The 26,695-nt window shown below is 41.0% G+C and overlaps 1 protein-coding gene across 2 annotated transcripts in view; it reads right to left on the bottom strand.

The window, feature by feature from the left end:
• The window catches only part of LOC121269657 (sialic acid-binding Ig-like lectin 12), a 74,886-nt gene that overhangs the window by 27,945 nt on the left and 20,246 nt on the right, over positions 1 to 26,695 (bottom strand). For both annotated transcript variants that reach the window (XM_041174433.1, XM_041174434.1), the window contains exon 6: positions 980 to 1,007. In XM_041174433.1, coding sequence (XP_041030367.1) covers positions 980 to 1,007 — 28 coding nt within the window. The remainder of the gene's footprint in view (positions 1 to 979; positions 1,008 to 26,695) is intronic.

Raw genomic sequence — 26,695 nt, 5'->3', positions numbered from 1 at the left:
CCTGAAAGGGTGGTAGAGGCAGAAACCCTCATAACATTTATGAAGTATTTGGATTGCACTTGTGATGCCATGGCATAACAGCCTACAGGCCTAGTGCTGGAAAATGGGATTAGAATAGTTAGGCACTTGTTTGATCAGCACAAACTCGATGGGCCGAAGGGCCTTTTTCTGTGCTGTAGACCTCTATGACTCTATGTCCCCTCATATGATAGTGTCATATGAGCTGGGGCATGTTCATGAATTGTGCAAAAAAGCTTTATTTATGTAATAAAACCTTCAGGAAATCTCATCCTGCCCATGGATGAAGCTTCCTGAAAAATGCGAAGGCCGCTTGGGCTCTTCACTTGCCGGGCAGCACTGTTAATTATCTAAACGACTTCCCTAATAGGCTTAATAGGTCTTTGACAGTTCGGCGGGCGTGCAGCTGCCTCCGGTGCATGCTCGCCAAACAAAAGATCTAAATGACACGCGATGACGTGGGGACGCATGCCCGATGACATCTGGCGTCATTTTGCACATCAGCGTATTGGGCCTGTCCCCACACGCCCACGTCAAAATTCTGGCCCATGCCTCTGTTGCTTACATCGATTTCCTATTGTTTTTCACCAGTTTGAATATTCCAGGGAATGCTAATGAGTTTCCCAGGAAATTTTGGTGTATCTCGCTGAGACAAAGGCCAGTGTAACCTGCTAGTCATGCTATTTCAGGAAATTCTATGCGACTGTGATCGATATATTTGGTGGTGTGAGCTGAATGAGAGAATCATGTGACCTGGCTGTCGAATGTCAGGCTCTTGAAATTACATAAATTCAATGGAGCTGGTCTCTACAAGAGCTGACACAATATGAAATAAATGCATCTCATTAAAAATATACACATTTTAGTTAAAACACATAACTTCTTGTCATGTTAAAAGCACTATTTAGCATGAAAGTGGCTGCAGAAAAAGTTAATGAGCAACTTCAAAAATGGTTCTTACCTTAGTTCCATGGATACATTAACTGCATCTGGAAAAATAAATACAAGATATTTTAATACTTAATATTTGCTGGTAACCCCTAACTTCTGTATGAGTCTTCTCAGTTATGATGCTAGGACAGTCCACTCACAGGGTATCAGCAACGTTAGTCCTTTAGAAAATATGCTTCATTAGATAGACTATTTGGCTCACCACAGCACAATTCACAATCTTCCATCATAGCATTCAACCATTTCTAAAAAGACTCCATTTACCGAAGAAAGTCAATGGACAAATTAAAATTCTCTTTAACTGGGAATAGAGGAGTTAAACGTAGCTAATGTCAATTACTCCAACAATGCACTGACCTATCTTCAGCGGTGATACCCTTTAATGAAACCTGTCCACCTGTTTAAATATTGCCCCCAACAATAAACTTTAATGGCTAAAGCTAAGTTTATTTTAGTTCCTTAGCTGTATAAAAATAATCTCAAGGAAAATCCTAAAGTGGTCATCAGAGAAAGATATCAAGGCATTTAAAGGGACCACATTTCTAACAAACATCAACTCCTGTGGAAGCGAAGGAGTAAAAAGAAAGGCCGGCATTTATACAGCACTGTTCATGACCACGGAATTCCTCAACACGCTTTGCAGCCAATGAAATACTGTTGAATATTTAATTACTGTTTAGCGTAGAAACACGGCAGCTAATTTGCGCAAATCAAGCTCCCACAAACAGCAAAGTGATGATGACCAGAAAATGTGTTTTTCTGAGTTTACTAAGAAATACATTTTGGCCAGGACACTGGGACTGCTCCCCTGCTCTTCTTCAAAATAATGCTGTGGATTACATCCAATGGAACAGGCCGATGGGGCTCAGTTTAGCGTTTCATCTGAAAGATGGCACTTCAGACAGTGCAGCACTCCTTCAGTACTGCACTTGAGTGTCAGCCTTGATGTTTGTGCTCAAGCCATGGACTGCACCTTTAGCTCTTCATATCATAACAGATCAAAGATATGTGTGATGGTTTGAGCACAGCTCGCTTCAAAAATAAGCTTAATTAAAAATTATAATGAATCAATTTATAAAAAAATGCTATGACTGACACTAACTGACTAGATCATCCATACCTTCCTGCGGCCTAAAGCTTTCTTCCTTCCTGTCAACCATACAGCCAATTTCTGTATCATCTTGAAGCTCTTTATCATGAGTCTTACATTGGAATCTAAATCATTAATATAAACTACAAGAAGTAAGAAACTGATTAATGAATCCTGTGGGGCGTGACTGATAACAGCTTTCCAGTCACAAAAGCACTCTTGAACCATTATCCTTTGCTTCCTGCCATTAAGCCAATTTTGGATCAAATTTGCCATACTGCCTTGAATCTAAAGGAAGCCTGCCATGTGGAACCTTGTCAAAACCCTTGCTAAAATTGAAGTAAAGCACAACCATGGCAGCAGTAGATAGAACCAACAGCATAGGTAAGTTGATGATCTTATCAATTCAACACTGTGTTACTCTCAGTTACTCTTTCCAATCACTCCCCAAATGGTATTATCAGCAGTCATGCTTTAAAAATGTAATTATTCATTGGCCTGAATCTTCTGGTCAGAGTGCAAGGCGGGGCCTGCTTGCTGACGCATAAAATGACGCACAGTGACATCAGGCATGCGTCTCGATATCACCGCGCGTCATTCAGATCTTCAGTTCAGCGGGTACGCACTGGAGTCAGCTGTGCGCCCACCGAACTGTCAAAGGCCTATTAAAGCCATTTAAATATCAATTAAAACAATTAACAGAGTTGCCCACCAACCTTAAGGTTTGGGCAGGCGAAGAGCCCAGGCGGCCTTCACATTTTTCATGGACCCTCAACCACGGGCGGGATGAAGTTTCATGAAGGTTTTTAAACTTTAATAAAAAATTTTCATAAAATTCATAGACATGTCCCAGCTCATGTGACAGTGTCACATGAGGGGATAGGTTTGAATAATTATTTGAAATTTTTTTTCAGTTTTTGATCATGAAATTAAACTCCCTAAGGCAGCTCTGTGCTTCAGGGAGATTTCTGTGTTCTTCAGCGCATATGCACGAAAGAGCGCAGACCCTGACTCTCCCTCCTCCCCTCCGCCCGCACAGGCAGCGCTCAGCGCTTCTGGGTGCGCGTCACGTTGGGCAGGCCTTAATTGGCCCACCTAAGTAAAATGGTGGCACGCAGCCAATCACGGGCGCCAATTGGCTGCGCACCAGCCTGCACCCGCTCCCACTCAGGAAGAAAATACTCCTCATTAATTTTTAAATAATTAAATTAAATTATAAGTAATTAAACCACTTTTATAGGTGAATTGGGTTAATTCTCAATGTGCAATATAATGTATACCATTGGGGCAAGAACAGGGGGGTACAGGATTAATTGGATAGCTAATTCCAAGAGCCACCAAATCGAGAGTAATAGCCTCCAGCTATACTGTGCCATTCATAAGAAAATAACGATATAAAAAACAGGAGCAGGAGTAAGTTATTTTCCCCCCCAAGCTTGCTCTGCCATTCAATAAGATCAAGGTTGAACTTTTACATCAACTTCACTTTCCCACCCTATCCCCATATCCCTTGATTTCCATCATGCCCCAAAATTCTATCAATCACAGACTTGAACACACGCATTGACTGAGTATCATCAATCCTCAAGGGTAGAGAATTCCAAAAATCCTTAATCCTCTGACTGAAGAAATTTCTCCACATTTCAACTCTAAATGGCCAACCCCTCATGCTGAGACTATGTCCCCGAGCCCTAAACTCTCCAGCCAGGGGAATCAGCCTCTCAGCATCTAAGAATTTTATATGTTCTAGTGAGATCACCTCTAATTCTTCCACACAACAGAGAATATAAAATAATTCTATTAAACCTGTCCATGTAGGACAGTTCTCATATCTCAACAATCAATCTGGTGGATCGATATTGCACCCCTTCTATGGCAAGTATAACCTCCCTTAGGTAAGGAGATCAAAGTTGTACACAGTACCCAAAGTGTGGTCTCACAAAAACTCTATGGGCAGGGTTTAATTCTGTGACAGGGTCGCGTCTCCCCTGTGGCCAATAGCAGGCCTTCCCTGGGATCCAGGTTGAATACCAATGGTGGTATCGGCGGCATCAATTTCCACTTAAGGGCCTCAATTGGTGGTTGGCAGGAAGGCTGTCCATGATTCTTTCTGCCCCAGCTTTAATCAGGGCAGAGATGGGTAGTTGGTAGGGTCCCCATTTGGCATCCTCCCACCTGATTCAATGCCCTCCCATTTCCAAACACACCTCTGGGGAAGGCATTAAATTGCACCCAATATATTTACAGCAGACCCACCTTACTCTTATACTCCAATGCCCTTGCAATTCGGGCTAACATATCAATTGTCATCCTAATTGTGTGCTCTGCCTGAAAGATAATTTTCTGCGATTCATGCACAAGGACATCCAAATCCAGTTGAATATCAACATTAAAAATATTCCGTATTTAAAAGCCATTTTTCGATAATTTGAAATATTGTTAAATTGTCCTCCAACAGTGTGAGTCTTCTCTAATGTCCCAGGTATTTAAAAATGTGACAGTGACACAGGGACTGATGATGCTGTGCTAGTAATGAATCTTTCAGGACTTTAATAATAAGTGAACAACACAGCATTGGTAGTATCTGATTTAGAATGAAAAGATAACAGTTTGTGTTTGTATCACTCAGCCCGACTGAACAGGGAGACAGGATGGGATAATTGGGGCAGTAATTTTAAACAGTTATCTCAAGCATGGCATAGCATTGAAAGCGCAGAATCATTTAAACCAGAAATCTGGCAATAAACCAGGAAAATAGGATACCATTCAGAAGGTACAGTTTTCCACCTACCCATTTCTACATTTTAGACTCTTAGGTACTGGTATTACAAACATTGGCTTTAGTCTTCTGCAGGTATTTTCATCTATAATGGCAATCATATACCTGTTTATTCAACTCATGGTCTCTCACAAGAATCTGCCTGAGTCCAATCTATAGGATTTGTTTAGTTCAGGACCACACTCTTCAAAAGAACATCTCCTAGCTTTGTTGTACCTCCTAAAAGTGCTCATACTGTGTTTAAACGACCATGCTGCTATTCCCTCCAGAAAATTTTATTCCTAGTATTCTCTACTCTTCTATCCTGACTGATACATAACGTCAGGTTCACGGTTAGATTCTGGTGCTGCATCCAAATGGCCAATCTTCATATCTAAGCCGAGAGAGTAAATGGCAGGCTATTTGACTCATTGTGGGAGTTACAGACCTCACTCTGAGTCACACACAATTATGTCCCTCCCGCTAGTCCGAAAGTAAATGATTGGGTTTGACATGCAGAGTCCCATGTACATTGCTTGTGGTCCTCCCAATCTCTTACTCAAATCAGCGCTTAAGAGTGCTCATTGGATAAAGGAAGAACTGAGTCAGGCAACATGGTCAAGTGTGACGACAAAGCCAAGGAGGAAACAATGAAGGACATGAGGTAGAAGAGGTTGCTATTTTCAAACTGGTGAACTACGTTTGGGGCAAATTTTCCGAGGATATCTCCTGCTGCAAACTGTATCTTTGCTGGAAATGTGGCAATATTATAGCAGTGCAGCAGCAGTCTAATGAATTTCAAGACCTTTGTTTTTTAACTGACAGACAATGAATTATAACTTACATTGTGGTGAATTCTCAAGTCAGATTGTCTAGTCCAACCTTGGGACATTATTAATAAACCCATGTATATATCTTGAAGCAAATGAGAGAAACAATTCTACATTACTGTCGTACACAGATTAATTAAAATATGGGGAACCTCATATAGGAAGTGGGTAATAATGAATGTAACTTTATTCATAGTGCAATAAAAGGCAGTTTGATGAGAGTTATGGCTTTCTCAATGCACTAAGAGGAATAAATATGTTTCCTCAATGTGTCAAAGGAATTGAAGGATGTGTCACTTCATCATGGAATAAAAGGGACAGTAGCAACGTGGATACAAAATTGGCTGAGTGATAGGAAACAGAGGGTAATGGTCAATGGATATTTTTCAGGCTGGAGGAAGGTTTGTAGTGGAGCTCCCCAGGAGTCAGTATTGAGACCCTTGCTTTTCCTGGTGTGCAGGGGATAATTTCAAAATTTGCGGATGATACAAAACTTGGAAGCATTGAAAACTGTGAGGAGGACAGTATAAAACTTCAAAAGGATATAGACAAATTGGTGGCTGGGCAGATAGGTAGCGGCAATGAAGTTCAATGCAGAGGAGTGTGGGGTGATGCATTTTGATCAGAAGAACATGGAGAGACAATATAAAATAAGGGGTACAATTCTTAAGGGGATGCAGGAACAGAGGGACCTGGGTGCATATATGCACAGGTCACTGAAGGTGGCAGGACAGGTGGGGAGACCAGTTAATAAAGCATACAGTATCCTGGGCTTTATTAATAGGGGCATAGTCTACAAGAGCAGGGAGGGTATGCTGAGCTTATATAAGACACTAGCTAGACTTCAGATGGAGTATTGTGTACAGTTTGGAGCCACACTATAGGAAGGATGTGAACGCATTGGAGAGAGTGCAAAAGAGGTTTACAAGAATGGTTCCAGGGATGGGAAACTGCAGTTATAAAGAAAGATTGGAGAGGTTGAGACTGTTCTCCTTGGAGAGGAGAAGGCTAAGAGGAGATTTGATAAAGGTGTTCAAATCATGAGGGGGCTGGATAAAGTGGATAGGGAGAAACTGTTCCTGCTCGTAAAAGGATCAAGAATGAGAGGGCACAGATTTAATGTGATTTGCCAAAGGAACAAATGTGATGTGGGAAAAAACTTCTTCACACAGCAAGTGGTTTGAGTCTGGAATGCGCTGCCTGGAAGTGTAGTGGAGACAGGTTCATTCAAGGCATTCAAGAAGGCATTAGATAATTATTTGAATAGAAATAATGTGCAAGGGTTCAGGGAAAAGGCAGAAGAATGGCACTAAATCAAAATGTTCATTCAGAGAGCCAGTGCAGACACAATGGGCTGAATGGCCGCCTTTGGCACCATAACAATTCTGTTATTCTGTGATCAGTAAATAATCAATTTAACCAGCATGGAAGTGATTGTTCAGAGCGTAAATATGATCTCCACCATCTGTTACATCTAATTGGGAATTAGTGAAGAGAGGCAACTTAAACTATCACGCTGACTGTGACTTTGTGTTAGCTGTGGCTCATTTGGTAGTACTTTCACCTCTGAGTCAGAAAGTTGTAGGTTCCAGCCATGCAGGAGGGACTTAAATGAACTCTAAGCTGATTTTCTGGTACTATACTAAGGAAATGCTGCACTGATGAATGTGTTTTCTTTCAGATGAGACACTAAACTAAAGCTCCACCTGCCCTCTCTGATGGGTGTAAAAGGTTTAATGCCACTATTTCGAAGGGGAGGCCTTGGCCAATATTTGTCCCTCATCCAACACTTAACCTGGTAATTATCACATTACCGTTTGAGAGACCTTGATATGTACAAATTAGCTGCCACATTTTCCACTACAGTGAATACATTTCCAAAGTACCTAATAGGCTATGAAGCATTTTGAGGTGTCCTGAAGTCTTTCCTCTCATGTGGGTATAATTACATCACTCTAAACCTCTCTTGACAGAAGTGGCTGGCACCCATGTTTGTCCAAATACCTTCACAAAAGCTACTATGAGCCCAAATTTGTACATTAACATTTTGGAAGTACAGCATAAAAGAGAGACAGTAAGGATATCTCATACATATTTCAACAGACTACAGAAAGTATTTGTGCAAGTTGGCAAATGATGCATATTATTCAGTAATATCCTCATTATGAGTTAGACCTATAAATATTGATGTAATACTCTTCTAACTGAAGTTTACAAGATTTTTTATTCCAATTTGCCCATAAGGAAATTTCAAGATACAGACTGCTGTGCCGTCTTCCCCTATTTTCAATATTAGTTATCAGTTAACAAGGCTAGTTTTATATCACCTTTTACTCAAACAATTAGGTATGGCAGTTTTTATAGCCAAGTTTAGGTAATAGAATCATAACGCCTGTATTTATGAAAAAGAACTGCAGTGTTCAAAACAAAGCCAATTTTTTTTTTAACTCATAGTGTGCTAATCAGCATCACGGAAAAGACAAGTTAATCTTTTGTAACCCGACATCTTAACTGTAAACTGACAGATAAGTGAAAAAACAACCATTAACCTCATGGTAATAGACTTTAGTGTTAAATACAAACTACTTACCACAAAAATGTCCAGTGTTGCAAATGATCATCACAATGAGGCATTAAAAAAGCAAAGGAAGGCCAAATAAATAAGGTGGGGAAATTATACCATGAAAGAGTCAAGAAAATGGAGGCAACTGGAGGAACAGAAGACCACAGATGCAGCGATCTTGTGACCCCCACACTGCAGCCTTGCAAAAAAATACCACAGAAGTTGAAAATGCTGGTTTCTCAATTGATTGGAGCACTAAAAACGTACTTGCCCTAAATCTGTTAACAATTAAAATCTGAACATTATTCTACCATAAGTCACCAGGATAAGTTCAAGTATTAACAAATCTAACACATTACAACCTCTTCAACATTAATATTCACAACAACTGATCAGGTGATAGTCTGCTATAGATTAACTTTATTTCACCTGCCTATTTTATATTTATAAATGGATATAAATGTATATGTTTATATTTAGCATTGAACGCTACATCTCCAATTGTTCGGTATTTTTTCCTTCAATTAAACTTGCTTTTAATTCTGTTAAATTGCAGCATCTTATTTCACCACAGTAATCGCTCCATATTCATTGTCCTGCTGGTTAAACAGGAACTCCACGGAACTACAGCAACACATTTTGCTGCTACCACCAGCTTAGTAGAAATATAAATATGTTGCTGTGAAAGCTGTGGTGTGGCAAATATATAAGGTAGAGCTCAAACAGTGAGAACCACAGACCAGCATAGGCAACTCCTGTGCAAACTGTAGAGAATACAAATGATATGGGCTTCTTAAAATGTGGCAAGAATAAATAGCATTATAACATTTGAAGTATCATTCAAAATCCTTTAATAATGAGTTTAAGAGAGATGAAACATCCCATGTCCTTTCCTCTTTGAAAACTGGACAGGGTTGAAATTGTTGTCTAATATTTGCAATAAAACATGTAAATGTACTTTCACAAAGCTGCAGTAATCATTAATTTAACAAAAGTGTTGATGTGATTAATGATTTGGGCAAAATATAAACGGGTGAACATTATCGAATTAAAAGCACCTATTCATTTCATTTGCTCAAGCTATTTTTTAAAAATGAGAACCATTTCTATCATATTTTTAATGGTCTCAACCCTTTGCCTCTAGGATTGGTTGTTGCTGGAAAGTACATCATGATATATCAGAGAAAACAGCTTACTTCTGCAGGCCTGTAGCTTTTAAAGAAATCATGTGTTCCTAATATTACAACTTGACCATGTAGCCTGTTTTTAAAATAACTGTTTGTCGCAACCTTCACTCTAAGCATACCTTTATAAAAGTAAAGTTACAAAGAATTCTGAAATATCAGGTGGAGTTTTACAACCCCTCCTGCCAGCAGGATTTTCAGATACAGCAAAAAGCAACAGACGTTTGAACGGCTTGCGGCATTTTTCGAACCCCACCCTTGCCACGACAGGGCTGTAAAATCCCGCCCATCATTTCAGTTTTTGACTATCTATTTTTGTATATTCTTGTTTTTTTAAAAATAGCTTTCACAAAATAATTTGGGGAAATTTGCTTGGTGGAGGTGCTAAGATTGATAGTATGAGGGAGATGAATTGACATTTATAGAGACATTAATACAGACATTAGTGATAGTGCTTCAGCAATTATGCAATAATTCGATCAGACATCATGCTGGGTTTGGAAATAGTTACCAGAAAGGTAGAATTAAAAAGCAATAAGTTATGTTAAACTTGTATAAGAGCTTGGTAAAACACTTGGAGTCCTGTAAATAGTTCTGACACTCAAATTACAAAAAAAATTGAGGTGCTGAAGAAGGTGAAAAATATATTTATCAGTATGAGACCAAAACCGAGAGGTTAATGATTGACCAAGCTAAAACTCTTTTCTTGAGAAACAAGAAAACTGAGAGGTGATCTGAAATAGGGCAAATCTAGAGAAGATGTTTCCACTTGTGAACAAGGCCAGAACTCCCAGCCATAAATATAAGAGTCATTCATAAATGCAATAGGGAATTCAGGAGAAGCTTCCTTACAGAGAGTGCTTAGAATATGGAACTGACTACCAGAGATTGAGGTGGATAGCACAGTTGCATTGAAGAGGAAGCTAGATAAGTGCATGAATTGATATTTAAAAATATAGAGACATTAGTGATAGTGCTTCAGCCAAGGAATAAAAATTAAAGCACATCCCAAAAAAAATAGAAAAATGTGTTGAATGGGTAGATGAAGAAGGGTGGGAGCAGGCTGGTGTGGACCAGAAACACTGGCATGGACTGACTGGGCCAAATGGCCTGTTTCTATACTATAAATACTTTGAAAATATTTAGAGCATCAACAGCAAAAAGAATGTTAGTTAAAATTTTTTTTTAATGATGCACTAGTTGAAGCCTGCACTGTGAGTGTTCATTGTAAATGCAATGGCACACAACTGTTCAACTGAGTCATTCATTGTTTCAGAGATTTTACATTTATTCTCATCATCTACTCTGATCTTAACTGTATTGCTTCTTTTATAATTCAATACCTCAGTCATGTCCTCTGTCTCCACAAGAAGATTTCTTCCTTGTCCTTAATTGGCCCCATCATTCCTTTAACTATCCTTATTATGTATTTATAAACTAGTTTTGGATTCCATTTCACAAGATTTGCTAATCTTTTCTTATACTCGCTTTGCCCTTCCTGTTTCAATTACCCCTTCTCCCTGTGTTCTGCCTGAGTTTAAATCAGCTACCTAATTATTCTGTGCCTGGTGTTTGTCATAAACCTCTTTTTCCAGCTTTATACTGGCCCCTAGTTTCTTGGTCATCCAGGGAACTCGAGTTTTGCATACCACAGCTTTTTTCCTTTTGGGAATATGCTAGATTCATACCTGAATTATCTTTGCCTTAAAGGCCTGCCTTATTCATGTACTATTTCCCTGACCATTTTTTTTATTCCAGTCTACCTGTGCTAGATCCTTACTCAAAGCACTGACATTGGCTCCGTTCCAGTTGCATGTTTTTACATTTGATGTTTCTTTGTTCATAACCTAATTATATTATGATCACTACTCCCAAGATGTTCTCACACTGAAACATTCCATTCATCCTACTTATCCAAAGATGCCACAACCTGACATGAGACTTTAGTCAATGAATAATTGAAGATTGAGAGTGTCATGGTGCTGGACTTAACAACCCAGAGATTTTGAGTTCAAATCTTATATTTGTAGAGGAGCACCAAAAGAAAAATGACAATGGAAGTCAGAACCTTGCTATAAAGCAACAACTGGCTTAACTAATGCCATTTAGTGAAGGAAATCTGCCAGCTCGATCTGGTTTGATTAAAATGTGACTTTAATCCGCATAGTGTGGTTAGTTCTTCATATCCTCTGAGGTGCACAAACAATTGCTTGTATAAGGCCCAACAGCACCACTGCCTACTCAGAATAACCTAGAGATGCCCATATAGAGCATCCTTGCCAGTTTCACATGAGGAGAACAAAAGATTAATTCACTGAAAGGGCAGATAACAAATTAAAACAAGCTTTCAATAGCCAAAGAGAGTTATCATGATTTTTAACAATTGCAATTTGAATAAAAGTACAGTAAAATATATTTGCTCCATTTAAAATTAATTAAGTGTATTTTCATGTAAGTTCAATTGGTGGAACCTGATCAGCCACATGGAGGGAGCTTTGGAGGCAGGCGGCTGGGGAAATTTTGAAATTTGTGTATTCCTGCCTCTGAATGATCTTGATGAGGTGGGATGAAAGTAGCATCAGCTACCTGCCTGGGATGAAAGTAACATCAGCTACCTGCCTGGGATGAAAGTAGCATCATCTACCTGCCTGGGATGAAAGTAGCATAAGCTACCTGCCTGGGATGAAAGTAGCATCATCTACCTGCCTGGGATGAAAGTAGCATCAGCTACCTGCCTGGGATGAAAGTAGCATCAGCTACCTGCCTGGGATGAAAGTAGCATCAGCTACCTGCTTGGGATGAAAGTAGCATCAGCTATCTGCCTGGGATGAAAGTAGCATCATCTACCTGCCTGGGATGAAAGTAGCATCAGCTACCTGCCTGGGATGAAAGTAGCATAAGCTACCTGCCTGGGATGAAAGAAGCATCAGCTACCTGCCTGGGATGAAAATAGCATCAGCTACCTGCCTGGGATGAAAGTAGCATCAGCTATCTGCCTGGGATGAAAGTAGCATCAGCTACCTGCCTGGGATGAAAGTAGCATAAGCTACCTGCCTGGGATGAAAGTAGCATCAGCTACCTGCCTGGGATGAAAGTAGCATCAGCTACCTGCCTGGGATGAAAGTAGCATCATCTACCTGCCTGGGATGAAAGTAGCATCAGCTACCTGCCTGGGATGAAAGTAGCATCAGCTACCTGCCTGGGATAAAAATAGCATCAGCTACCTGCCTGGGATGAAAATAGCATCAGCTACCTGCCTGGGATGAAAATAGCATCAGATACCTGCCTGGGATGAAAATAGCATCAGCTACCTGCCTGGGGTGAAAATAGCATCAGCTACCTGCCAGGGATGAAAGTAGCATTAGCTACCTGCCTGGGATGAAAGTAGCATCAGCTACCTGCCTGGGATGAAAGTAGCATCATCTACCTGCCTGGGATGAAAGTAGCATCAGCTACCTGCCTGGGATGAAAGTAGCATCAGCTACCTGCCTGGGATGAAAGTAGCATCATCTACCTGCCTGGGATGAAAGTAGCATCAGCTACTTGTCTGGAATGAAAATAGCATCAGCTACCTGCCTGGGATGAAAGTAGCATCAGCTACCTGCCTGGGATAAAAATAGCATCAGCTACCTGCCAGGGATGAAAGTAGCATCAGCTACCTGCCTGGGATGAAAGTAGCATCAGCTACCTGCCTGGGATGAAAGTAGCATCAGCTACCTGCCTGGGATGAAGGTAGCATCAGCTACCTGCCTGGGATGAAAATAGCATCAGCTACCTGCCTGGGATGAAAGTAGCATCAGCTACCTGCCTGGGATGAAAATAGCATCATCTACCTGCCTGGGATGAAAACTGCATCAGCTACCTGCCTGGGATGAAAGTAGCATCAGCTACCTGCCAGGGATGAAAGTAGCATCATCTACCTGCCTGGGATGAAAGTAGCATCAGCTACTTGTCTGGGATGAAAGTAGCATCAGCTACCTGCCTGGGATGAAAGTAGCATCAGCTACCTGCCTGGCAGCTGCAAGTAGTTAACTATCATCAATTAATTGGCCATTTAGGGGCAGATTGGTGACACTGCCGGGATCATCCCAATGTCAAACCAGCTCCTTGCTAAGGCCGAAGATGGACAGGTGACCAGAAGTACCCCATGACAAGCTGGGGTTCCAATACGTATTCCTTTAATTTCCCCCCCACCCCCACCCCAGACCCATAGGCACCAGGGAACCACAGCTGGGGCCACAGCTCATTCTGTGAAAGGGTTCACCATCCAGGATGATGGCTTGGCGTTGTGATCACACTTATTTATACTGATGTTTGAAGTCTTCAGAAGGCACCTCCTGCTTGAGATGCACTCATGGGTTCCCTCCTAACTCAGCAGCGTCTACCCCTTCCAGTGGGGCTACATGCTGCCCACAGCTTCAGGTACTCTGTTTGGTCCTCCTGCCTACACAGCCTGTCTACTATCCCTGAGTAGCTGGGGCTTGTGGAGAGGTCCAGTTAATTGGCTTCCTTCAGTAAGATTGCACAAACAGATGGACTTCAGAAACCATTGTGTTTGGTCCCTAAAATGGTCCTGGACCATGTTTAAAAATGGAGGCAGTAAGATTTCTCTCAAGGTCACCAGCACATTTTAGCATGTGATTGATTGAATACAGAAGCATTATTAATTTAATATGCATACTTCCATTTTCTTTGTACTTTCATACATTATTTGTGCTGATAAAAGCAGGTTTCAACCACATTTAATTGAACATTAGGTCAGACTATGTGGGGGTGGGGGTGTGGGGTTCAAAGATAAGGAAGTCGAAATGAAGAGGCAAAATAAACCTGTATCTCACAAAACGAATGCTGACCTGACTTGTGGCTATGTAGAGACAAGCGGAATCAAGGGGGAAGATATCAATTCATAGATAAATCAAGAATGCAGAGCAAATATAAATGAGGAACAAGTGAATTGTCAGAGAGGCTTACAGAAATGGAGATAAAAACAAAAAACTGTGGATGCTGGAAATCCAAAACAAAAACAGAATTACCTGGAAAAACTCAGCAGGTCTGGCAGAATCAGCAGAGAAGAAAAGAGTTGACGTTTCGAGTCCTCATGACCCTTCGACAGAACTAAGTAGAAATAGGAAAGGGGTGAAATATAAGCTCGTTTAAGGTGTGTGTGTGTGTGTGTGTGTGTGTTGGGGGGGGGCGGTGGATTGGGTGGGGGGAGAGAAGTGGAGGGGGTTGGTGTGGTTGTAGGGACAAGCAAGCAGTGATAGAAGCAGATCATCAAAAGATGTCACAGACAACAGAACAAAAGAACACATAGGTGTTGAAGTTGGTGATATTATCTAAACGAATGTGCTAATTAAGAATGGATGGTAGGGCACTCAAGGTATAGCTCTAGTGGGGGTGGGGGGAGCATAAAAGATTTAAAAATATTTAAAAATAATGGAAATAGGTGGGAAAAAGAAAAATCTATATAATTTATTGGAAAAAAAAAGGAAGGGGGAAGAAACAGAAAGGGGGTGGGGATGGAGGAGGGAGTTCAGGACCTAAAGTTGTTGAATTCAATATTCCGTCCGGAAGGCTGTAAAGTGCCTAGTCGGAAGAATAGGTGTTGTTCCTCCAGTTTGCGTTGGGCTTCACTGGAACAATGCAGCAAGCCAAGGACAGACATGTGGGCAAGAGAGCAGGGTGGAGTATTGAAATGGCAAGTGACAGGGAGGTTTGGGTCATTCTTGCGGACAGACCGCAGGTGTTCTGCAAAGCGGTCGCCCAGTTTACGTTTGGTCTCTCCAATGTAGAGGAGACCGCATTGGGAGCAACGAATGCAGTAGACTAAGTTGGGGGAAACGCAAGTGAAATGTTGCTTCACTTGAAAGGAGTGTTTGGGCCCTTAGACGGTGAGCAGAGAGGAAGTGAAGGGGCAGGTGTTACATCTTTTGCGTGGGCATGGGGTGGTGCCATAGGAGGGGGTTGAGGAGTAGGGGGTGATGGAGGAGGGGACCAGGGCGTCCCGGAGGGAACGATCCCTACAGAATGCCGACAGGGGGGTGAAGGGAAGATGTGTTTGGTGGTGGCATCATGCTGGAGTTGGCGGAAATGGCGGAGGATGATCCTTTGAATGCGGAGGATGGTGGGGTGATAAGTGAGGACAAGGGGGACCCTATCATGTTTCTGGGAGGGAGGAGAAGGCGTGAGGGCGGATGCACGGGAGATGGGCCGGACACGGTTGAGGGCCCTGTCAACGACCGTGGGTGGAAAACCTCGGTTAAGGAAGAAGAAGGACATGTCAGAGAAACTGTTTTTGAAGGTAGCATCATCGGAACAGATGCGACTCCAGTCCACGCATCCCCACCCCCTTTCTGTTTCTTCCCCCTTCCTTTTGTTTTTTTTCCAATAAATTATATAGATTTTTCTTTTTCCCACCTAGTTCCATTATTTTTAAATATTATTAAATCTTTTATGCTCCCCCCACCCCCACTAGAGCTATACCTTGAGTGCCCTACCATCCATTCTTAATTAGCACATTCGTTTAGATATATATCACCAACTTCAACACCTATGTGTTCTTTTGTTCTGTTGTCTGTGACATCTTTTGATGATCTGCTTCTATCACTGCTTGTTTGTCTCTACAACCACACCAACCCCCTCCACTTCTCTCCCCCCACCCAACCCACCACCCCCCTCGCCCCCCCCCCCCCCCCCCTCCACACACACACACACACACACACCTTAAACGAGCTTATATTTCACCCCTTTCCTATTTCTACTTAGTTCTGTCGAAGGGTCACGAGGACTCGAAACGTCAACTCTTTTCTTCTCCGCCGATGCTGCCAGACCTGCTGAGTTTTTCCAGGTAATTCTGTTTTTGTTACAGAAATGGAGCAGGACTGGGGAAAGAAGGTAAAATGATACAGCATCAGCAGTTGATAGGAAGCAGGCAGCTACATATAAAATAGCTGCGTATCACTGTCTGCAACCTTCATGTCTAACATCAGCCTTTAAAAAAGTAGGGATTACTTTGGCCCGTAACTTCAGGAGCTTCCAAGAGTCGTAACTGGGCAACCACCACCCTGAAAGTCCCCAGCTAAGGACTGCTGGGCAATTACACAGGAAATTCAAACTTCCGTTGGGCAATTGCCCTGTGGTCGGAACTATCCGAAAGTACGATTTAAATCGCAAACCTTGGATGGTTCAGAGTGCCTTACAATAATAGTTACCCAGGAAAAGTTAGAAGGATTAAAACCACTTCTAACTCTTGGGTAACTATAACACTCAAAAGAATGATAACATGTACCATACCTCCCTAAAATCAGACCAGTCTAGCATGGAGCCCACTCTATTAATAACATACTGCTGAACTGCCAGCAAGAATTTTTTTATTAAAAATAATTAATCTGCTGTATTTTAGCAACCATTGATTATTCTACACAATTGAATTATTTCTGAATTGGTACCTTCTCCCTTGATTTTGCCTGTTTTTGCATGTCCACAGCTGCTGATTGTTCAACAAGAATAAAGATGAAAGCTGCTGTAAAAAGTTTGGTAGGAAAGTGCTCCAAGCAGTGTGGTGCTGAGCCCATTTGTAATTACCTTTTGGAGCTGATCTCTCCTGACTTAGCAGCTGATATTTTACAAATGCTTTTTTCCTTCTAGGCAGGGGGTAAAAGGTTGGGTCGGGGTAAGATCAACCAAATTTCTTTTTTTGTTATTGTGCAGTAACCCCTGGATAGGATTATACCGGATTACTGATTAATGAAACATTTTGCTTTTGAAGTGCTCTCACTGTTGTAATATAGCAATACTATAGCATCATAGTATGTAAACACTCACAATCCTGGCTCACACCAGAAGGATGACCATTTGGACTAGGTTCAGAGGGACACAGTCACCTCAAGAACTCCAATGGAAAAATAGACATTGCAGATAATGATACTGTCCTGTGAGGTGGATAGTGATATGACATTGGACTAGCAACCCAGAAGTCAAGAGATTAAATCCCACTACATTGTGGAAATTAGTGTAATAAATCTAGTTATTAGTTGGTCAACATCAAGAAAAATGCCTTTGAAAGCTTTGATTTTTGTGTCATAATAACACATCTGGTTTGCTAATATCATTCAGGGCACAGGACCTGCTGCCCTTAACTGGTCTCATCCACACAACACTGGTCCACATTGATTCTGAAATGGCCCTAGTTAGTCAATATTTGCATAAATAGGGTCTTGTCAGTATTGTACACAATCCAAGATTAGACAAAAAGTGCTTAATGTGTTAGCACCAAATTTCTCTCTGCTTTAATAGGGACATTAACCTGTTTATTGTAAACATGTTAAATTGCTTGTTGATCTGGCAGAGCAGAATTTGCCATAAATGTGTTTAATCACTAACATTAGAAAACCTAACTTGCAAAAAAGTTCCTTTTCCTGTTTCCCTGAAAGAAGCAAGCAATGCCTCTAATATTTATATAGTCGCAATAGCTCCACAGATACACCCCGCCCCCCACTACAAGTCCCAGCACCAACCCCACCACAGCCAGTTCTTCTCCTTAACACACTTTATCCATCAGTTAATGATAATGATGATCACTTTCTATTTTGCCAGAACTTGCATTGCATTGCATATGCCTCATTAACAAGCTGGTTGGCAGGTTGTAAAAAGTTACTAGTTAAATGGTGACAGTGGCCTAGTGGCAATGTCACTGGACTCGGAATCCAGTGACTCAGGTTAATGCTCTGGAGGTATGGGTTCAAATCCCACCATGACAGCTGGTGGAATTTAAATTCAATTAATCGAGTCTGGAACTGAACACTGGTCTTAGTAATGGTGGCCATGAAACTATTATCAACTGTTGGGAAAAACCCATCTGGTTCACCATGCCCTTTAGGGGGGTAAATCTACCGTCCTTACCTGGTCTGGTCCATATGTAACTCCAGACCCAAATCACCTGTCCTCTGAAATGGCCTAGCAAGCCATTCAGTTCAAGTGCAATTAGGGATGGGTTTGCCAGCATCATCCACATCCTATCAAAGAATAATAAAGAAAGATGAAGCTAACAACAGAACCGGAAATATTGGTTCATGCTGCCAAACTTCAGTTTCCTCAAACCAAATATAGGTCTGTGCTGGTGACTAGGTCACAAAATAATAGATCCTTTCAGATTAATAACTCCCACTAGTTCACTTTATTTTTGTGACTTTTAGTGTTTTTAGGGGTGTTATGAGTCTGGTCCTATTTGCGTACTGTTGCTGTCAATTAAAGACGTGGAAGATGTGTTTTTTTTATAAATTCATATGAACATAAATTAATTGTTCAGAGGAAGGCGGCACAACTGTGCTCATGACTTATCTGAAATCATTAGAGTCAGCAACAGTGCAGGAAGGGCAAGGGAGGAGCCATCTGTTGATTTGTGTTCAGACTGAGGGAGATGTGTTCCTTTCAGCATTAAGTTGAATGGAAAAAAGGTGTGTAAGTCTGTTCGAAAGTGTTAACATAGCACTACCAGAACTCAGAACCTCATTCCCATCTTAAATGGTGGCAGCACAAAGCAGAAACAAAATGTGGTGTGAAAAATTAGAAAATATATTTTATCTCTATTACAAAATATTAAGAATGTCACTATTTAAAAAAAAAAATCATGGTGCAGCAGAGATAGATCAACAGATTAGCTCAGGATTCTGATTCTGATTCAAGATAGTCTGCTAGCTGGTGCAGGTCACTCTGAGAAAACACAGAAGTAAAACCTACAAATTCAATTATCTATTAATAAAGGCCTTGGTAAAAGCAATTCATGGGAAGGAAGTCCAGAACTGCACAGAGGGCAACAGAAACAGAACTGGATTTAATCAGCTAAACCGGCTTGAACAGGCACAGTTCTAAATACCAACACAGGGCAGGATTTCCCTGTCAGTGAGTGGGGGTGGGGGTGGGGCCCAAGGGGGTGGGGCCCGCTCGCTGATGCGTAAAATGACACGCAGTGACATCGGGCGGAACTCCCAATGCCACCGCGCCCCATTTCAATTTTCAGTAGGCAGGGGCTCAACAAAATCAGCGCCCCCCGACCTGTTGGTGGCCAACTGAGGCCATTGACAGAGCAATTAAACTAATTAATGGACCTGCCTGTCCACCCTTAAGGTTGGCGACAGGCCAGGAGCCCTGGCTGGCTTCTGAAAATGCATGAAACCTCATCCACAGGCGGGATGAGGTTTCATGTAGGTTTTAAAAAATTGAATTAGAGTTTTTTAAAAATTTATGGAAATGTTCCAACAGTGTCACATGAGGGGACATGTCGGGGAATTTTTTTTTCTATTTTTAATAATTTGTACATTAGAGGCGATCTCCCTGAGGCAGCACTTAGCCTCAGGGAGATGAGTGTGTTCCTTCGTGCGCATGCGCAAAACAGAACACTCTCGGGTTTAGGGATTCCCCCCACCGGATAGCTCTTCTGTGCGGATGTCACGCCCACGTAAAATAGCGGTGCGCCCCTGATCGGAGGCGCTGATTGGAGGTGCATCCCTGCACACCCGTACTTCAACTTCCTCCCCGACGGGGGGGTGATATCCTACCCAGTCTTTCCTACAACCTTGTCTTGAGATCTACAACATAATTTACCATTTTATATGAATGAAAAAATATGCTTTACTCTGTTAACCAGCAATATTTTCACTCACATACAAAATTTTGCCTATCAATTGAACTGGTGATCAGCCTCCAATAATTTTATCCAAGAGTTGATCTGCAGACACCAGTTCACATGTTTAAACAGTTCTAGTTTAATTCTTGCTTAGTTAGTGAAGATGGGCTAAACTAAAGATGCATCGATACAGGAACATAAAATCTAATTTGCATATCAGGTTTCACAAACTTTGCATCAGTTGAACCTTTTTAGCATTTAGTTGCTTGGGATATGTGAAAGGAATATTATTACAGATCTATTATTCTCAGTCACTTCACTAACTGGTGAACTAGCATGGCATGAAATTCCCTGTAAACAGCATTGATACAATGTTTTGATATCTGACTGTTAAAATCTATGAAAGTAGTTATTTCACTACAAGATAACAGCACGCTCTGTAATGTTCTTGTTGTGATACTTTATATCCGTCTTTTTGCAGCTATTTTGAGATCATCAAGAATTAACCAACTATATTACAAGTGGGTGAAATGGAACTTTAAAATAATGTGCGCATTAACTTTTGTTAATATGAATCCCTTTTAAAGTTCTTTTTCATGGAATTTTACCTCTGTATGAATCTTTCAATTTTTACTAATGAAAAGATTCATTTTTGTTATTTCCTTCCCTCAGTGTCAGCTGTATCTCAGTTGGTAGCACTCTCACCTCTGGGCCAGAAGGTTGAACTCCAGGAGTTGAGCACAACAACTTAGGCTGGCACTCAAGTGCAGTGCCTAAGGGAAAGCTGCACTGTTGGAGGTGCCATTTTTTGAATGGGCTATTAAGCTGGGGCTCTGCTTGTCTAGCTCTTAGGTGACATAACATATGATTCCATACCACAATTTCAAAGAAGAGCATGGGAGTCATCGTAGTGTCCTAGCCAATATTTATCCCTCAATCAACATCATAAAATGAATTCAGCAGGTCTGACAGCATCTGCGGAGAGGAACACAGTTAACATTTCGAGTCCGCATGACTCTTCAACAGAACTAAGGAAAAATAGAAAAGGGGTGAAATATAAACTGGTTTGGGTTTGGGGGGGGGGGGCGGTGGGACAAGAAGAGCTGGATAGAGGGCCAGTGATAGGTGGAGATAACCAAAAGATGTCACAGACAAAAGGACAAAGAGCTGTTGAATGTGGTGATATTATCTAAAGGAATGTGCTAATTAAGGGTAGAGAGCAGGACGAGCAAGGTACAGATAGCCCTAGTGGGGGTGGGGTGGGGTGGGGTGAAGGAATCGAAAAAGGCTCCACCCCTACTAGGGCTATCTGTACCTTGCTCATCCTGCTTTCTACCCTTAATTAGCACATTCCTTTAGATAATATCACCACCTTCAACACCTCTTTGTCCTTTTGTCTGTGACATCTTTTGGTTATCTCCACCTATCACTGGCCCTCTAACCAGCTCTTCTTGTCCCACCCCCCTCCAACCCCCTTAAACCAGCTTATATTTCACCCCTTTTCTATTTTTCCTTAGTTCTGTTGAAGAGTCATGCGGACTCGAAACGTTAACTGTGTCCCTCTCCGCAGATGCTGGCAGACCTGCTGAGTTTTTCCAGGTATTTTTGTTTTTGTTTTGGATTTCCAGCATCCGCAGTTTTTTGCCTTTATCATAAAATGAATTATCTGGTCATTACGATGTTCCTGTTTATGGGAGTTTGCTGTGGGCAAATTGGTTTCCCACAGCAGTGACTACACTTCAAAATGTACTTCATTCGCTGTAAAGCACTTTGAGATGTCTGGTGCTTGTGAAAAGCGTGATATAGATGCAAGTCTTTCTTTTATTTTTCTCTTTAGTTGTGAGACTTTCTTTAGAATTATTGGTTGGTTACTTTCAAAACAATTTTATTCATGGAACAGTTCAGCAAATTGTTGTGATAAGAGACACCAACAATCATGTAAAAATATTAACATACATAGGATCGGCTACCCTTAATCATTGGAAGTGAAGCTGATCATCTTAATTTGTATATCACACATATTCATTTATCTGATTCTGAAAAATAATTAGCACATCCGATGTCAATGGATACAATCTACCACTTTCTCTGATCATTGCTCCCACTCCAGTCATTTCCCTGATGTAAACATCTTCACATACATAGGAACATTTTAAAAGAAAGATAGGTTTATGTTATTTTTAAACTACTAAGATCTGCAGCTGGATAGATCACTCTTGGGGGTTTGTGGATTTCTAATGTACTGTGCTGAAGGCAAATCTAATCTTGTACTGCACACTGCTTCTCACTTACAAAGCTTGCAGTAAACCACGTTTCCGAAAATTATAGAATGGTTGCTCTGAGCATAACAAGCAGAAGAAATGCAACAGCAAAACTACTGACCTTTTCAATCTTTGCAGAGTTAATTTTCAGTGGTTTCAAGAAACCGTTCATTGCAAAGAATTACAAATGTAACTGAATGTACTGTAGGCATTATTTTAGAGTGTCCTGTTTATCACCACCATGCTTTGGAACCAAGGGCACTTTATTGTGTGCAATACCACAAGTTTTCAAATACAGCCCTGTTTTACCTTTTAAGAAAATTCTGGATGAAAAAAATGTATTCGGAAACTATTTGCAATTTAATATGTGACTAATAATGCTCCCTATTTGCCTCAGTACTTGAAAATGGTGTTTGGGTATCCTTAAAGTTTATATCTCTGAATCTGCTGTTGTGGGATTTTTTTTCATCAGAAATCAATAAGTTATAGTGCATTCCTTGCTTGTTTTGAAATGACCCTTCCAAATTCTAATGTAGAAGTATTAAATTATATGATTCACTCCTTTTTTTGAATGTTCTATAAATCTCTTAGCTAACAAATCTGGGACGTGAATGTTAGTGTTATTAAATATGGAGTTTTAATTCCCACTTATATTGTATAGGGCAGAATTCTCTGGTCGGTGAGCAGGGGTCCTCCCCACTCGCTGATGTGTAAAATAACGTGCGGGAGATCGGGCAGGCATACCAATGTCAACGCATCATTTGGATTTTCAGTTTGGCGGGCACACAGCCGAATTGGCTGTGCAACCGCCGAACTAGCAAAGGCTTATTAAGGCCATTTAATTAGTAATTAATTCAATTTGCTGAGCTGCCTGTCTAACCTTAAGGTTGGCGGTGGGCAGGCGAAAAGCCCAGGCAGCCTTCGCATTTTTCGTGAAACCTCACCCACAGGCGGGATGAGGATTCATGAAGTGTTTTAAAAGTCAATAAAAATGTTAAAAATAACTATTTCACATGTCCCTGCTCAAGTGACAGTGCCACATGAGGGGACATGTTGTAAAAGTTTTTATTTCCCTTTAATTAAATTTACACATGTCAAACTGATCTCCCTGAGGCACCTCCGTGTCTCAGGGAGATGTTTGGGATCTGTTAAGCACATGCTCGAAACAGCGCAGATCCCGCCTCAAGGAATAGCCCCCTCCCCCCCCACTGCCCGCACAGGGAGCACTCAGCGCTTCTGGGCGGGGGTCATGCTGGGCGGGCCTTAATTGGCCCGCCACATAAAATGGATGCGTGGACCCGATCGGGGGCACTCGCTCCCGCCTGCCCCTGCACAACCCCCCTAACCGGGGGGGGGGAAATTCAGCCCATAGTTTATTTCCTCTGAGTTGAGGAGGTATTGGGACAGGAATTCATCTTGGTTAGGGCGAGTGTAAAATGAGTGATGTATCAGCCACCAGTTATTTGTCCTGTCCAATATTCAGTACATGGGTGGGCAATGCAATAACTTTTGTTTGCCAATACGTTCAGGATTATTTTCTTGCCCAATTGGTTTTCTATACAACAAATATATTTAAAAAGTGTCTAATTGAGAAAGAGGTGAGTCAAACACTGCTGTGACTCTGATAGAGAGGAAGGGCAGCCAGAAATCCCTTGCATTCAGCAGTGGTTTGGTAGGATAGAGTGCCTCATCAGAAAGGAATGACACCAGAGAGATCATAATCAGAAGGCAAACAATCAATGAAATTTTGGGCGAGAGGATCGGAGAGCCAAAGATTCCACATTTTAAAACTCCAGAACAAAATTCTGAGGTTGAGACAATGGGTGAGGAGGGAAACTGGTCCACTAAATTGGAAAGTCCCATTGAATAAGAACAATAGTGAACCAGAACTAATATAAGAATTCCTTTGACTTTTCTTGAAAGAAACAAGAAGTTTTATGAAATAAGCCTCTATTCGCTTTGTGGCAGCAGTGCAGCAAGCAAACATTGAATAAAAGGAAACAAAAACACAAGAAGCAAATATGGTTTACATATTAAACTTGAAACGTTTAACAAATATATTCTCTAAGTCTCTTTCAAACAACCTCTTGTATGCTGCACATCTAAGCCCATGACAGATTGGCATGGATGCAGTTTCCTCCCACATCCATATATTTTCAGTAGATGTAACTCAGGCACAATTTCCCCTAACCTTGGCCTTTTGTACAGCAAAAGTAGGAGGAAACTCTGTCTACAGTAATTACCACTTAAACAACTTCCTCCAGCTTCAAAGGTTAACAGGGTGAAATCAATAACATTTTAATTAAAATAACAGCTCGCACTTTCGGTTCAGGTACAATAAATAACTACTGATAGCAATCCAGGAATTACCGCATCAGTGTAACACTGTCACCCACCCAAGGATTCACACTAATTATAACCTCTTTACTGAAAGTTTCCAGTTTCTTTGAAAAATATTTTTTATCTGAGTGAGTACATTACAAAGGGAAACAAATCACCATTTGAAATTAATTGATGTTAAGAATATCCTAATGTCCCTTCTTTACATTAATGGCTTAACAAAATGAATTAATGGCAAGAAGTAACAATTAATTATAATTTTTATCCTAATTTATTAGCTTTATTGAGGAATCATGAAATTTGATATTTCTGAATTAATAAAGTCTAATAAAGCTACTGGTGTGGAGAATTTTGCAAGTTGTTGTAGTGCATCCTGTAGATGGTACATATTGCAACCATAGCACATCGATGGTGGAGGGAGTGAATGTTTGATGGTGGATGGGGTGCCAATCAAACAAGTTACTTTCCCCGGGTCACTAGGCACAGAATACACAGCCCCTGACCTGTTCTAGAAGCCATGGCATCTATTTGGTCTAATGGTGTTTCTGGTCAGTATGATGACCTCCCAGGATATTGATCGGGGGGAGTTGGTGATGGTAAAGACTTTAATTGTCATGAGAAAGCCATTAGACTTTCTCTTCTTGATCATTGCCTGGTCCTTCTGTGGCCTTAATGTAATGTAGCTCTTATAAGCACAAGTCTGAATGTTGTCCAGGCCTTGCTATACATGTGTATGGACTGCTTCAGTATCTGACTAATTTCATATGGAACTCTATAATCATCAATGAGCTGCCCTACTGCTGACCTTGTGGTGGAGGGAAGGTCATTCATGAAGCATCTGAAGATTGTTGGGTCTAGGACTCTGACCTGAGCAACTCCCACAGTGATATCCTGGAACTTAGATGCTTGGCCTTCAACAACCATAACCACCTTCCTTTGTGACAGATAGGATTCCAGTCACCTGAGAGCTCCCCCACAATTCCTATTGACTTCACTTTTACTAGGTCTCCCTGATGCCACATTCAGGCAAACATCTTGATATCAAAAACAGTCACTCTCACCACACCTCTAGAATTCAGATATCATGCCCAAGTTTGGATCCAGGCTGTGGCAAGGTATGGAGCCAAATAGCTCTGGTAGAATCCATATATTCAATAGTAACACACATATTCAATAGTAACACACATAGTCAATGGTAACACACATATTCAATGATAACACATTCTATGTGCAGAGATATTAAAGTTGTAGTATACATGCAACATTACATAATGGAAAACAGATCTTATAAGACGGAACTTAGATTCAGATTTGCAGTAATATTCCCTTAACTGTGCCATTAGAAGCTCAACTCTGCCATCAGATACTCCCAGCTCTGTGGCACCCACAACAACTCACTGCTTGGAATATTCCCCTAATCTGTGTCACCATGCATTCTATGTTCTCTGCCATCAGAAACAGCCAGAACTATGCTAATCGACATTTTCAGCTCTGTGACATTGACAAACACTCATTGTGCTGTATCATCAAATATTCTTGGCTTTTTCACCACAAATCACATTTCTTCCCATAAACTTCACTCTTCACAACAGCTGCTCCAAGCCTCAGTGAAATATGAAAACCATTGAATGCATGTGTTAAAGATGCAGCCGTAAAAAATACTAGTGAAAAGAATCTACTGGTGAATAACTTTTACCACATGATTTCCATTGCTCTTTCACTTTGAGCCGATGAGTCAATGTGTATAAGTAACAAGTGCATCAACAGTTTCTGTTAACCCTGTTAACACCCAGTTAATTTTCAGTAAATGTGAGTCACAAATCCTTTAATAATTTCAACTGTTAACAATATTTTTATATTCTGCTGAATATAACATAAGTTAAAAAGGATAGAAATGAATGCAAGAGCTTTTGTCGAATTCAGGTGATTGATTCTTATTATTACAGTCAGTGCAGCTGTTGTCCATCACTTAACAGATATAAACCTAGAACCAAATCATCCCAGATTTGCTTTAAGTGCCATTGTGGGCGGGAAAAACGCTGTTCTACCCAACAACCACAATGGCGGCTTCTCACG

Source organism: Carcharodon carcharias, chromosome 25 (genome assembly GCF_017639515.1).
Source record: "Carcharodon carcharias isolate sCarCar2 chromosome 25, sCarCar2.pri, whole genome shotgun sequence".
NCBI classification, from domain to species: Eukaryota; Metazoa; Chordata; class Chondrichthyes; order Lamniformes; family Lamnidae; genus Carcharodon; species Carcharodon carcharias.
This window is presented reverse-complemented; position numbering and strand designations above follow the sequence as displayed.